This window comes from Engystomops pustulosus, chromosome 1, assembly GCF_040894005.1.
Source record: "Engystomops pustulosus chromosome 1, aEngPut4.maternal, whole genome shotgun sequence".
Classification (NCBI taxonomy): Eukaryota; Metazoa; Chordata; class Amphibia; order Anura; family Leptodactylidae; genus Engystomops; species Engystomops pustulosus.
This window is the reverse complement of record NC_092411.1, coordinates 149150409-149164750: the sequence shown is the minus strand read 5'-3', so window position 1 is coordinate 149164750 and position 14342 is coordinate 149150409. Positions and strand designations below refer to the sequence as shown.

At 42.9% G+C, this 14342-nt stretch overlaps 1 protein-coding gene across 2 annotated transcripts in view; it reads right to left on the bottom strand.

Annotated features, from left to right (window-relative positions):
• The window catches only part of LOC140063952 (occludin-like), a 29683-nt gene that overhangs the window by 1812 nt on the left and 13529 nt on the right, over positions 1–14342 (bottom strand). The window contains exons 4-7 of one of the 2 annotated variants that reach the window (XM_072110277.1): positions 13302–13456; positions 7598–7768; positions 5094–5265; positions 4968–5009 (exon numbers count right to left, since the gene is read on the bottom strand). In XM_072110277.1, the coding sequence (XP_071966378.1) occupies positions 4968–5009; positions 5094–5265; positions 7598–7768; positions 13302–13456 (540 nt within the window). The remainder of the gene's footprint in view (positions 1–4967; positions 5010–5093; positions 5266–7597; positions 7769–13301; positions 13457–14342) is intronic. The other variant, XM_072110285.1, reaches the window with a different exon arrangement.

Sequence of the window (14342 nt, the reverse complement as noted above, 5' to 3'; positions counted from 1 at the left end):
AGCGGAGAGCAGGGACCACGTCATCAGGTTCAGATTCTCCTAGGGTTCCCCAGAGCAGATATCGGGCAGGGAATCCTTTTCAGAGAAGTTTCGGCTTAGCCGGAGAGCAGGGACCATGTCATCAGCTTCAGATCAGTATCTGTCCATATATGGGTCTCCAGGGCTTCCCCAGACACAAGCTCTTTTTGTAATTAAATTAAATAAAGTTTTGCCGAGGCTGAGATTCGAACCTGGGACCCTCTGCACTGCAGACAGGAGCCTTAAAGAGGACCTATCACCACCCCAGACTTCCCAAACTAAACATACCGGCATGTAGGCGCTAGTATCATGATTCTGGGGCACTTGGAATTTTCGTTCTAGCCCCCTCCGTTCCGGAGATATGCCCCCCATGATCTGACGATTCCGGGGGTCTGTATCGTCAGAAAGGAGGAGCTGCAGCACGGGTGGGGGTGTGTGAGTATGCTAAAATATTCTGACACCATCCAATCAGCGTCGGATGGTGTCAGCTAAGAGACTCAGCTAAGGGTGAGGGCGCGCTGAGCAGCGGCTGCACGCTCCCGGCATCATGTGTCTGCAGTGCCGAGTGCGCGCAGCCGCTTGTACCTGGCAGCACACGGAATACAGCGTGATCTTGCGAGGAGGAGGATGTTGGAGGAGAAGGAGGCTGGAGGAAAGGAGGAGGATAGAGGACGGGGGCTGGAGAACAGGAGGAAGCTGCTGTGGGACAGGAGGAAGATAGAGAAGAGGAGGAGGATAGAGGACAGGAGGTGGATAGAGGACAGGGGGGCTGGAGGACAGGAGGAGGCTGGTGGACAGGAGGCTGAAGGACAGGAGGATGCTGAAGGAGGCTGGGAGACTGGAGGAGGCTGGAGGACAGGAGGAGGCTTGAGGACAGGAGGAGAGGGCTGAGGACAATAGGCTAAACAACAGTAAGATGCTGGAGCAGGCTGGGAGACATGAGGTGGATGCTGGAGGACAGGTGAAGGCTAGGGACAGGAAGAGGATGCTGGAGGAGGAGACTGGGGGACAGGAGGAAGATGCTGAAGGAGGTAGCTGGGGGACAGGTGCAGGACAGGAGGAGGATAGAGGACAGGGGGCTGGAGGACAGGAGGAGGCTGGGGGACAGGAGCAGAAGGCTGGAAGATGCTGGAGGAGGATGGAGGACAGGAGGATGCTGGGGGACAGGAGGATGCTGGGGTACAGGAGGAGAATGTTGGAGGAGGGAGAGGCTGGATGACAGGGGGATGCTGGTGCAGGCTGGGGGGCAGGAGGAGGAGGTTGGAGGACAGGAGACGACTGAATGAGGAGGCTGGAGGACAGGAGTCCACAGGATTAGGAGGCTGGATGTCAAGGGGTACAGGAGGGTCTGGAGGAGGTTGGAGGCTAGGGTGCTACAGGAGGAGGCTGGAGGACAATAGGCCACAGAATGAGGCTTGAGGACAAGAGGAGGCTGAAGGACTGGAGGCTACAGAAGGAGGCTGGAGGACAGGAGGATGCTGGAGGACAGGAGGCTACTGGAGGTGAATGGAGGACAATAGACCACAGGATGAGGCTGAAGGACAGGGGGATACAGGAGTAGGATGGAGAACAGGAGGCCACAGAATAAAATGGACCAAATGTAAATTGAGGATAAAATTAAAGAGGGGTTTTATATGTTTCAGAGTTGCATTAGGGTGTATTATACGGATCCATGGGGGGGGGGGCAAAAGTAAGGGGCATTGTACCAAGGGGGGACCTTCAAAGTCGATATTATACTATGTGTGTGGGTGGGACCGTGGGCATGGTTTAGAAAAAGGGTAAGGGCGTTTTCGCTCTTGCCCAAAAGTTGGGAGGTAAATTTAGAAGACCCAGAGTCATGTCCAGGAGAAAATTAATACTGTAGTGTATAATGTAGTGTATACTGGTAGAGACTAGTTGGACTTTTTTGTTAATAACAGTGAATTAGAAAATGTGTCATTTTTTTATACTGAGTACATATAAGAAACTTGTCTTTGTGGGAATACCCCTTTAAGGGACATTAAGGGTAGAGGCTACATTAAATACATTACAGGTGCGGATCCCTCTGGGCCATTTCTAAAACAGTGGACTGCTAACGCCCTTTGCGCAGTCGGGCAAATAAAGAGTCAATTTGCTCGGCTATTTTGATAACTCTATAGACTTGAATGGAGAGAGACCATGCAGGAATGTAAAACTCGGCAATCTGCCCAGCTGTGTGAAGGGGGTCAACTGCCCCTTGTTTTTGAGATTGATGTAGGAATCAAAGGGGGAACCCAGCCTATTATATATTTATGACATATTTTATGGATATATTATAAATACTATTCATGATGATACCACTTTAAGTGTGATAGCCACAATGACCTCAATATCACTAGATGTAATAGGCAAAGACCTGTACTGTTTTTTTTATGTAGCTGTATGTGATAAGCACTGTTGTTTTTTAGCGATAGCATATGTGGGTGGGAGGTATGTGCAGTTGACGTTACTCCATACATATACATTGGAGCCTGTGGCCCAAATTGTTTCGATCATAGCAATGCCCCTGCTGCAGTACTGTATATACTCGAGTATAAGCCGACCTGAGTATAAGCCGAGACCCCTAATTTTACCACCAAAAACTCTCTTTTCTTTCTTCACTAGCCAGCAGTCGCGTCCACGCGATCATCAGCGGCGACACCGCCGCATCATAGTGTGCGCCCGCCGTCAGATCGCATTGGACGCGACTGCCAGCTAGTGAAGAAAGCAGAGAGAAGCGGACTCGCCAATGAGGATGGGGGAGACGGAAGATGAGTATTAATTTTTTTTTTAGCACATTTTTCAGCACATTTTTTGTGCTGAAAAACTCTGCTTATACACGAGTATATAAGGTAATTTTTTAAGCAATAAATCAGCTTTTTATTCGAAATTTGCTCAAGGTGATGACATACCATTGCCAGCTTTTCTTCCTTTCTTTCTCTATTTCCCTACCAATTTCATTTAGACTGGGCATTTAGGACTTCCTGTCTAACATGATTTTGAATTTCACCTAAAATGAATGTATAAATGAAGGGGTTCCTTGGTCCTCAGTGGCCCACATTTATCAAAAACAGTGTGCAGGGTGCAACAGATTCAGGAATTGTGGTGCATATTCTTCATGAATCTGGAACTCCCTGCACTGCTCCAACAGAATGCACCAACTTTTTTTGGTGCATCTTTAAAATGGAGCACGTTCCGACTGTGCACCAGAATGCCCCTTTCACTGCAGAAATTTGTGTTGCCCCTGCTATAGTGCAGCCGTGACACAAATCAGTTGCGTGCAACACATATGTCTTAAATACATGTCCAAGCAGTTTGCATATAAAAGAACAGGCAAAGTCCAACAGAAAACTTGTGCAGGGCCAGTTTGTAGTAATAGAAGTTAATTTCTGGATTATTGATAGTTCTTAAGGTAGGTTATCAATATCAGATAACTGGTGTCTTATCCTCGTACCCCCAGACATCAGATATCAACTGGTTGGCCTTGGCCCCGTGGATGGATCTAGGCTACAAATCCAGTAGATGGCACTGAGGGCAAAGCTGTGCTTCTGATTTTATTTTGGAGGAAGACGTAGTGTTTTTTCTTTATTTGGTTAGCATGAATGGGATTGTGGTTAATACTGATAACCATGAAGATTAGCAATATTCAGTAACTGGAGTAGTAGGGAAATTACAGAGCAAACTTTGCTCCTGATTTTGAGGTTCAAATAAACTAGTATGTCATATTGTGGACATAAGCCACAGCTTGAGTTCAGCTCATTCACATTATTATTTTTTTTAAATAAAATTATAAGATACTTTTTAGTCAAGCGTTGCCAAACATAAACTACACTATAGAAAGACATCCTTAGATACACCTGCCACAAAAATCCTTCACCCCCACCTGAAAATGATTGCGCTTGAACAAAACCTGGTTCTAATATATGTACAGTTAAAGTCACCCTCAAAAATCTCACTAGGAGCTGCTTACTAAAGCAAGCAGCTCCTAGTACTTAAACAGTCGCAGCAGTACTACACTGCTAGCGTTATCGGAAACACTTCTGCGCTGTACACTAGAAATGCCGTGCCGCTTTTAAAGCGGTCCAGCGTATTCATGAGGGGGCGGTATTAGGGGCAGTGACTGCCGCAACGATGCGCGGCAGTCACCACTGGCTTATGGAGTGGGCGGGGCGCTCTGGGGAAGAGGCAGCGCCTCAGACCGGCCCCTCATGAATACGCCAGAGAACTTTGAGAGCGGTCCAGCGTTTCTAGTGTACAGCGCAGCAGTGTTTGTTAGCCTTATTGGAGGTTTCCGATATCCCTAGTAGTGTAACACTGGTGCGTCTGTTTTAGTACTAGGAGCTGCTTACTTTAGTAGGCAGCTCTTAGTGCCGTTTTTAAGGTACGTTCTTTAAAGTAATTTTCATTACAGACATTTAACTTGTATCAATAGAATACATAATAAATGTTTTATATATGCAGGTCCTGTCTGAAGTACATAAACCTATCTCCAGATGTCTTGGTTGACCTGCACCTTTCAGTATAGCGCTTACTGTAGAAATTATATTTGTAACAGGAATAACCCTTTAGACTGGTTGCACACAAACGAGTTTGTTTCAACAAAACTCACAAGTGTCTTAGAGCAAAAGTGTTCTAGTTGCCCGTGGCAATCAATCAGAGCTCTCATTTCATTTTCCCACAGTTCTTCATTTAATGAAAGCTGAGCTCTGATTGGTTTCCATCGGCAGCTCGAACAGTTCTGCTCCCAGACAATTCTGAGAAAACCCCCTCACTGTATGTCTGCTAGATATACCGACCCAACACAGAGCAGCTGAAATGAACCGCAGATATGTCACAGCAGATTAACTTGTGTGCGACTAGCCTTAAACTAATATGTAAAAGTTACATGTAAATACCTAAATTAAAAAATGCAGGTCAAGTAAAATAGTGCTATTATATAAAGAAACACTTACTCTTTTAATATCCTTCAATCTATTGTACTCCTCTGCTACTCCCTGCAACCATAAAGAGGAAATATAGTAAGTTGTTTGGATGTTATTGAAAAGAGTTCAGGGTTAATCCTGGATATTGTGCCGTACCTGGTACTGGGTGGTGCCCTCAGTTAGTCCGTCTAGTTGCTTGTTCAGCTTCTGCAGCTGGGTGTTAATGTCATCCATTTCTGCACACATTTTCTTGTATCGCTTCAGGTCAGAATCAAACTCTCGCTTGTAATCCTGCCGTTGGGAATCGTTTGTAATTGGTGGATACAAGCTGGAAAGGGAAAATACAATATCACATTTATTTTACAATTGTTACTGACATTTCCCTTATACTCCATTCTAGCAATTCAGGGACAATTATACTGGCTCCATTGCTTGCAAATATATACAGTAATTCATGGAAAGAGGCCTATGCTAGAAAAATGCACAAACAAAAAATTCAGTGGGACAACAAGTGCAATGCACACCAACATGTAATATTCACAATACACAGTCTTTATTAACCCCTTTAGGGGTTTATAGCTTAATTAAGTCTCAGCCCCATTTTTTGTAGTCTGACATGTGTTGCTTTATATAGTTATAACTTTTGAACACTTTAACTTATCAAAGTGGTCTTGAGATAGCTTTTTGTCACATATTGTACCCCATGTTAGTGGTAAATTCTGGCTGATAAGAATTGTTTTAATTGGGTTTCTCTGTAAATATATATTTTTTTAAATGGCAAATTTAAAAAAAAAATTGTTGTTTCTAAAATTCTAAATTATCTCGTTTCCAACTGATGGTTTTACCAACCAAGTTAGTTACTAATCTATAACTTTTCTCATATGTCTGCTTTATTTTTTCAGAATTTTTAAATGTTTGTATATTTTTTTTTGAGGTCATATGGCTTACAAATCAAACATCAGTTTTCCGTATTTTCAAGGAGACTTCAGAATTTACTTTTTTAAGGATCATTATTGTTTTTAATGAGATTTGAAATATATTATATTAGAAACCCCCTATATGTCACTCTATTTTCAAATCTGCAAAAAATATAACTTTTAGTAAGTTTGGTAACTGTTTGAGATCTTCAAAAACAAAAAAGAGAAAACCGATCATAAAATATGTTATGCAATTTCCAAATCCGGGGTCAGCAACAGGAGGTCCAGGCAGATGGGAACAGGAAAATTTTTTTACATTTTTGCATTACCATTTTCCAAGTGGCATAACTCGTTTAATTTTTGGTCTATAGAGCTGGTTAAGAGTCTGTTTTACAACAGTACCACTTTCATATAGATATGTGGGACAAGATAGGTAAAATCATAATTTTTAGAGGGTTTTTCAATTGTTTTTTACATTGTTCATCATGCGAGTTTAATAATGACATGGCAATATGTAAGGTTTTGTATGGTGATTTTCTCCATTTTTTGTTTTATATGTAATTGTTATATGTAGCAGGGCTTTGGGGGCTTTAAAAAACTTTTTTATACTTTTTGTTTTTACTTTTTTACTTATTTAAATTTTTTACTTGTCCCACTTTGTGATATGAACATTTAAAGGGCACCTACCACCATGATTCTACCTATAAAGGTAGATCGGGTGGTAGGTGGATGTAAGGGACGTGAGGATAGCTCTTTTTAGAGCTAATCCTCACGTCCCCGCTAACTTTTGGCAAACTTTATTGAACTAATATGTAAATTTAGTTATGCGGCTACTGCGGCGTGGAGTAGCCGGGCACGAGGCTACACAGCGCGGCTACTCCACGCCCCAGTAGCCACATTACTCCTCCTACCCTGTTGTGTGCGGCGCACAGCGCAGAACGCCATCATGACGGACGAGGGCGCGCAGCTACGAGGAGCTGCGCGCCGCACACAACAGGGTAGGAGGAGTAATGGGGCTACTGGGGCGTGGAGTAGCCGCGCCATGTAGCCTCGTGCCCGGCTACTCCACGCCCCAGTAGCCGCATAACTCAATTTACATATTAGTTCAATAAAGTTTGCCAAAAGTTAGCGGGGACATGAGGATTAGCTCTAAAAAAGGGCTATCCTCATGTCCCTTACATCCACCTACCACCTGATCTACCTTTATAGGTAGAATCGTGGTGGTAGGTTCCCTTTAACATCCACATTCATGGCTTGTAGCAAGAGGCATTAATTTGCTGTATTGGCTGTTCGGCCACAAATCTGGCAATACGTGCTAGCTGCGTGTCTGAACCCGAACTGAAACTATGGGTCTTCTCATCTCTAGTGCTGAACCAATGTGAGGCCAGAATGGCACAAGGCTGTTAATGTGAAACCATCCATCAGCTCTGCTGTAAGAAGGTGAAGGATCCACACAGATTAACTAGCATTTTACTCTGTGGACTTATCTGCGGTGGGGTGTGCTGCTGCTCTGACATCAAAGCTTGAGAGACATACAGCTGTTGTGCCAACCCCCACTTTGGATTAAAACAGTCACTCAAATAGTAATTGTGGTTCAAATAGGGACAATAAAGTGAAACTACTTCAGCATTCCACAGATGCATTAGGGTCACTTAGGATTCTTGGGCCTACTTTACTGGACTCCTAAATAGATCTTTGGGTTCAAGCTTATGTGCAATTTCAGTGGTTTTGTCATTCATTTACCTATCCCACTCCTCTAGATCTCTTTCATCTCCCGATTCAACTGCTGTTGTGTAATCTGTTTCATACTGGGATTCATCAAGTTCTGGATTTCTTCTCCATCGTCGCCCCCTGCGGATTGGAGGCCTTCCTCTGCTCTGTTCCTGGTACTCTCTCACTGATACAGGTGGGCTGCTCCAACAGAATATTATAATATTATTATACATGTGGAAAACAAACATCTCAAAACTTTAAAACATCATAGAAGACTTGTCGCTAAGTAAAAAATGCTAAATGACATGCCTCATTTCATTGCTCTTGTGCTCCTGATCAATGTGCTTGCTTTTTTAAAAAAAAAAAACATCTGTCCATCTTTTTAAACACAATGGGGCACATTTACTAAGGGTCCGCAGCCTCGAATCCGTCAGGTTTTTCCCGAATATTTCCGCTTTGCGCTGTATTTCACGGGATTGTGACGCACACGATCGATTTTTGGCGCAATCGCGCCGACTTTCGCGCGACAGAAATCGGGGGCGTGGCCACCGGACAACCCAAAGGATTCGGAAAAACCGCAGAATTTAAAAAACCATTTGTGTCGCAAGATCAAGCACTCACATACACCAGAAAAAAGCAGGTGAACTTCGGCGGACCTCGGCGCAGCAGCGACACCTGGTGAATATCGGCGCACGGACCTTAGTGAATCCCGGCAGAACCCGAATCAGCGTCGGAGAACCCGCCGCTGGATCGCGACTGGACCGGGTAAGTAAATGTGCCCCACTGACCGCAGAAGTGAATAAGCTCCTACTGGCCAATGCATTACTTGCCTTTTATTTTTTCTAAGATATGTCTCAGTGTCCTTTGCTAAAATAAATGGGTGCCATGCTTTTGATTATATCAGCGTTGGTGCACATGAATGTCCGTTGCACCATTCATCTTCATGGGTTTTCGTATGTTCACCATAAGGTAGCGTCAAAGAAGGGAATAAATCACTGGTCAATTTGGAATGGCATTTCATTCATAAGGAATAGATTTCCTTCATGGGACACCCGATAATTCATTAAGACTTATTGGTCTTCTGTAGTATCATAGTATCATAGTATATAAGGCTGGAAGGAGACGCAAGTCCATCAAGTCCAACCTTTAAGAATTAAATAAATGTTTTATCCCCATAACCCATGATATTTTTTCTCTCCAGAAAGTCATCCAGGCCTCTCTTGAACATGTACATAGAGTCCGCCATAACAACCTCCTGCGGCAGAGAGTTCCACAGTCTCACTGCTCTTACAGTAAAGTACCTTTGTCTATGTTGATGGTAGAATCGCCTCTCCTCTAGGCGTAGAGGATGCCCCCTTGTCCTGGTCACAGGCCGAGGTATAAAAAGATCTTTGGAGAGATCCTTGTACTGTCCGTTCAGGTATTTGTACATTGTAATGAGGTCTCCCCTCAGTCGTCTTTTTTCTAAACTGAATAATCCCATATTTTTTAATCTGTCAGTGTATTCTAGTTCCCCCATTCCCCTAATAATCCTGGTTGCTCTCCTCTGCACCCGTTCCAGCTCTACTATATCCTTTTTATACACTGGTGCCCAAAACTGTACACAATATTCCATGTGTGGTCTGACCAGGGATTTGTATAAGGGCAAAACTATGTCTTTATCATGAGAATCTATTCCTCTCTTGATACATCCCATTATTTTATTTGCTTTAGCAGCAGCCGCCTGGCTCTGGTCACTAAAATTAAGTTTACCATCCACCAATACCCCCAAGTCCTTATTAGCTTCAGTTTTACTAAGTAATTGACCGTTTAGAACATAATTATACTTTTTGTTTCCATGGCCCAAGTGCATAACTTTACATTTATCTACATTAAACCTCATCAACCATTTCTCTGCCCATCCCTCAAGCTTCCACAAATCCCTCTGTAATGCTAAACTATCAACCTCAGTATTTATTACTTTGCACAGCTTAGTATCATCTGCAAATATTGAAACTTGACTGTGTAAACCCACTACAAGGTCATTAATAAAAATATTAAAAAGAAGTGGCCCCAATACTGACCCCTGTGGCACTCCACTGGTAACATCAACCCAATCTGAGAATGTGCCATTAATGACCACCCTCTGTTTTCTATCACTAAGCCAATTACTTACCCAAATACACAGATTTTCTCCAGCAGTCTCATTTTATATACCAACCTTTTATGTGGCACGGTGTCAAATGCCTTTGAGAAGTCCAGATATACAACATCCACAGCGTCCCCCAGATCCAGTCTTGAACTTACCTCCTCGTAGAAACCAATCAGATTAGTCTGACAGGACCGATCTCTCATAAACCCATGCTGACGCTGGGTTATAAGGTTGTGCACAGTTAGATACTCCAGGATAGCATCTCTAATAAACCCCTCAAATATTTTCCCCACCACAGCAGTTAGACTCACGGGTCTGTAGTTTGCAGGATCGCTATTTGATCCTTTTTTGTATATTGGTACCACATTTGCTATGCGCCATTCCTGTGGAACATAACCAGTCCTCAGTGAATCTTCAAATATTAAAAATAACGGTCTGTCTATCACCGTACATAATTCATGCAGAACCCGGGGGTGTATGCCATCTGGCCCAGGTGATTTATCTATCTTAGTGGTTGCGAGGCGGCGCCGTACCTCTTCCTGGGTTAAACTGTTGACATTATAAAAAGAATTAACATTATTCCTCATTGTGTCTTCCACCAGGGGATTTTCCTGGGTAAAGACAGTTGAGATGGCGACATTCAGTAGATTGCCCTTTCCTCATCTCCTTCCACCATGACCCCCATGTTATTTCTAAGGGGACCCACACTCTCTGTTTTTAGTTTCTTATCATTTATATACTTGAAAAATAATTTGGGATTATTTTTGCTCTCCCTGGCAATATTTCTCTCAGTCTCTATTTTTGCGGCCTTTATCTGCTTTTTACAGGATTTATTTTTCTCTCTATAATCCTGTAATGCCTCATCACTACCTTCACGTTTTAGCACCTTAAACGCTTTATCTTTCTCGCTTATTGCTTTCCTTACAAGACTAGTTAGCCACATAGGGTTTTTCTTGTTCCTTTTATGCTTTTTCCCATAAGGTATGTGTTTCTCACAGGACTTTTTCAGAATATATGAGAAAAAGTCCCATTTTTGGGGGGGGCTTTTGTCTTTGAGAACATTATCCCAGTCTATGCCTTTAAGGTCTTCCCTTAGTTGCTGAAAATTTGCCCTCCTGAAGTTTAGAGTGTTGGTTGCCCCTTCACTAACGCTCTTAGTAAAGCGTAATACAAAATCAATGATATTATGATCACTATTCCCCAGGTTCCCCCCAACCTGTAGTTTTGATATCCTATTAGGTCTGTTGGTAAGGATAAGGTCCAGCAGTGCCCCCCTCTTGTTGGCTCCAGGACTAGTTGCGACAGGTAATTGTCTTTTGTTGTTGACAAGAACCTGCTGCCTTTGAAGGACCTGCAGGTTTCTGACCCCCAGTCAATATCTGGGTAATTGAAGTCCCCCATGATAAGTACTTCACCTTGCTTTGAAGCCGCATCCATTTCACTTATCAGCATTTCCTCTGCTGCCTCCATTATATTTGGAGCCTTATAACAAACCCCTAGTAATATTTTATTATTCTTTTTCCCTCCTCTTATCTCAACCCATAGGGACTCCACATTTGCGTTACTGATGTCATCTTGCAGGACGGGCTTGAGGCAAGAATTCACATATAAACAAACCCCTCCACCTTTTTTATTTATACGATCCTTTCTAAAAAGACTATAACCATCTATAGTAACAGCCCAGTCGTAGCTACTGTCCAGCCATGTCTCGCTGATACCCACTATATCATATTTCCGCTCCAACATCAAGAGTTCCAGTTCCTCCATTTTGTTTGTGAGGCTTCTGGCATTTGTGTACATACACTTTATATGGTTTTCCCTGTCCGTATTCCTTTTGTCCTTATTCCCCAATCTCATTCCAGCCCCCCTTCCTCCCGTATGGACTATGACTCTTCCCAGCTCTCTATGTACACTGTCTATTTGCCCTGCACAAGTGTAGTTGCCCTCCCCCCAGGTCTCTAGTTTAAACACTCCTCCAACCTTCTAGCCATTTTTTCCCCTAAAACAGCGCCCCCCTCAGGTGGAACAGAATACAAACAGCGAAGCATGCTTAAAAGTACACCTGTCACTAGGAATGTCCTTTTTAGCACTTGACAGATTCCAATGGACTATTTGGTACGGATTTTAAAAATGCCTGTGTCAGCATTCTGTATAATTTCAGTACTTTTTCATAGTTTCATTTACATTATCTGACTCCCTTCCAGCAGTGAGTGGTAAGTCCCTGGGGGAAGGTAGGGGGGGTTTGCCATAGACTGTGTGTGTCAGTCTCCTCTTCTCCACTCTAATGCAGGTCCCTCATCCCTCTCCACTTCCTATTTTGTGCAATGAGCAGGCAGAGGAGGGTGGGGGTGGGGAGATGGAGGAGAGGAAGAATGTATGAGGATACACAGGCACACACAGCCTTCAGCTTCCCCTCCCCTTGGACTCACCACATGCTGCTGGCAGGAAGACAGGTAATGTGAATTAAATTTATATAAAGCACTTAAATGATTCAGAATGCTGACAAAGGCATTTTTAAAATCAACATAGCAAAACCTGCCACAATTACTTATCAGTTTAAAAGGAAAATTAATCTGGAATAGCAGAAATTGGTCTAGAGGGAGTCTGCCAGCAGTTTTGACTGTAGTCAACTGCATATAAGTTTCTGTAGGAGCTGTTTAATCATATGTTCAGGCATGTTTTGAGTTGCAACATGACTGTGAAAAAATTTTAGTAAAGGATTTATGTTTCTCAAACACACTGCTATTTTCTGTTCATGGAGCTGCTATCCAAATTTTACTGCTTTGAGTGACAGCTGAAGTATCCAAACTGCTACAGATTTTGCTCAGAGGCTCGAAGCAAGGAGCTAACAGCACAGCAGTGTAAAGACATTGGCCCAAATTTATCAAAAACACTGCAGTCTGTACTATGTGCATTTTACCTGTGTAGTGTGCAGAGGCACCAGATTCATGAATTGTGGTGCATGTTTTTTATGAATCTGGCGCCCCTGCACTAGTCCAACGGAGTCCATTAACTTTTGTTTTGGTGCATCTTAAACATAAATCATGCACCACACTTCTTCAGACTTGCCCCGGGTAACAGTGCTGCTCACTTTGTCTCCTGACTGACTGAACTGAGAGAGACTCTCTGCTCTGACAGACCTGACACACCAGGTGCTCTCACCCAGCAGGAGTTTATATACTCCCCCTGGTCAGTTGGTAGCACCTCTCCAATCACCTTCCAGCTTTCATAACAGACACATCATTGGATAATTACATACACCAGTTAACTGTTGCCTTGCCAGGCAGAATCTTAAACTTCAACCTTCCAAGAGAGGTGATCAGTCTCCCTAACAGCACCTGACCTGGAGAGGGCACTATTCGCAACTACCAGCCTGTCTATGCATTGGCAGGGGTGTTGCACATTATTTGTGGATTATGAATGGAAAAAAACATGATAAGCCTATTGTGAGCAGAATACTATTGGTAATAACTGACATGTTATAATGTGATTATGGAACACACATATATATCTGTGTAAAACAGGGAAGTAAATTCTACATGTCAAGCATATGTCTGGTGGTGTATGCTGTGTGACCTAATCCATGTTTAATTTTTTACCTACCTGCTGGATAGGGGACTGTTAACTCTCTGATCAAACTCTTCTCTGGGTGGTTTGTATATGCTGTTATTACTCAGTGCCTTCATAGGGCTCTGTGATTTCTCAGAGTAAATAATGGTGGCAGTTTCATCAGGAGGTCCACCTGGAACACTTTTTACCTGTACAGATATGGAATAATCCAAAGACAAGGTATTTTATTAAGCAGGAATACCAAGAGTTAATCAAGAAAGATTATTTGCTCTTTATTTGCTCCTTAGCCTATGTCCCATTAGGATATAAAACACTTCTATATTGGACTAGATGTGCTTGTGTTACTCAATTTCTTAGCAACAACAAAAGGGCCCAATAGGGCATTGTGACCCAATTACCACTAAAACTTTACTTTTATTTGAAGGCATTAAAAATACACTGCTATTATAATTATAATTATAATTATAAGAGTGAAGCTCAAATTGCTGTGTGTCCCTATATAGTTAGTCCTAAAGTGGATTTCTAAGTGTATATCTCAGTGTACTCTATAAATACTATAGTTGCCTTGGTATTTGTAAGTGTATCTGTGCCCAACATGTGACATATTCTTCATTCCCAGAAAGACAGAAAGAAGCGTAGTTCCAGACTATTGGCTACCCCCAGTATATTGTAGGGTTAGCAACCACTAGTGGGCTAAATGTATATTATTATTATTATTATTATTATTATTATATATCCTAATAGGATTCTACCTGTTTGTTAAACTACCTGATATAAATTGACCACTTGTAACTATACACTAGACACTTCTTTCATTCATATAGGGCAGTGGTGGCGAACCTATGGCACGGGTGCCAGAGGTGGCACTCAAAGCCCTCTCTGTGGGCACCCAAACCATTTACCCAGCACAGAGTTAACCAAACAAACTCAAAGAATCTTCCTGCAGTCCCAGTAGACTCAAGCTGCTCTCAGCACTACACATAATTACTTGGGACTGCAGGAAGAGTGAGAGTTGTCTAAAGGGCTGCATTATTTTTGGAGTTCCTCATGCTGGCCCCACATTTCTTCCTTGTA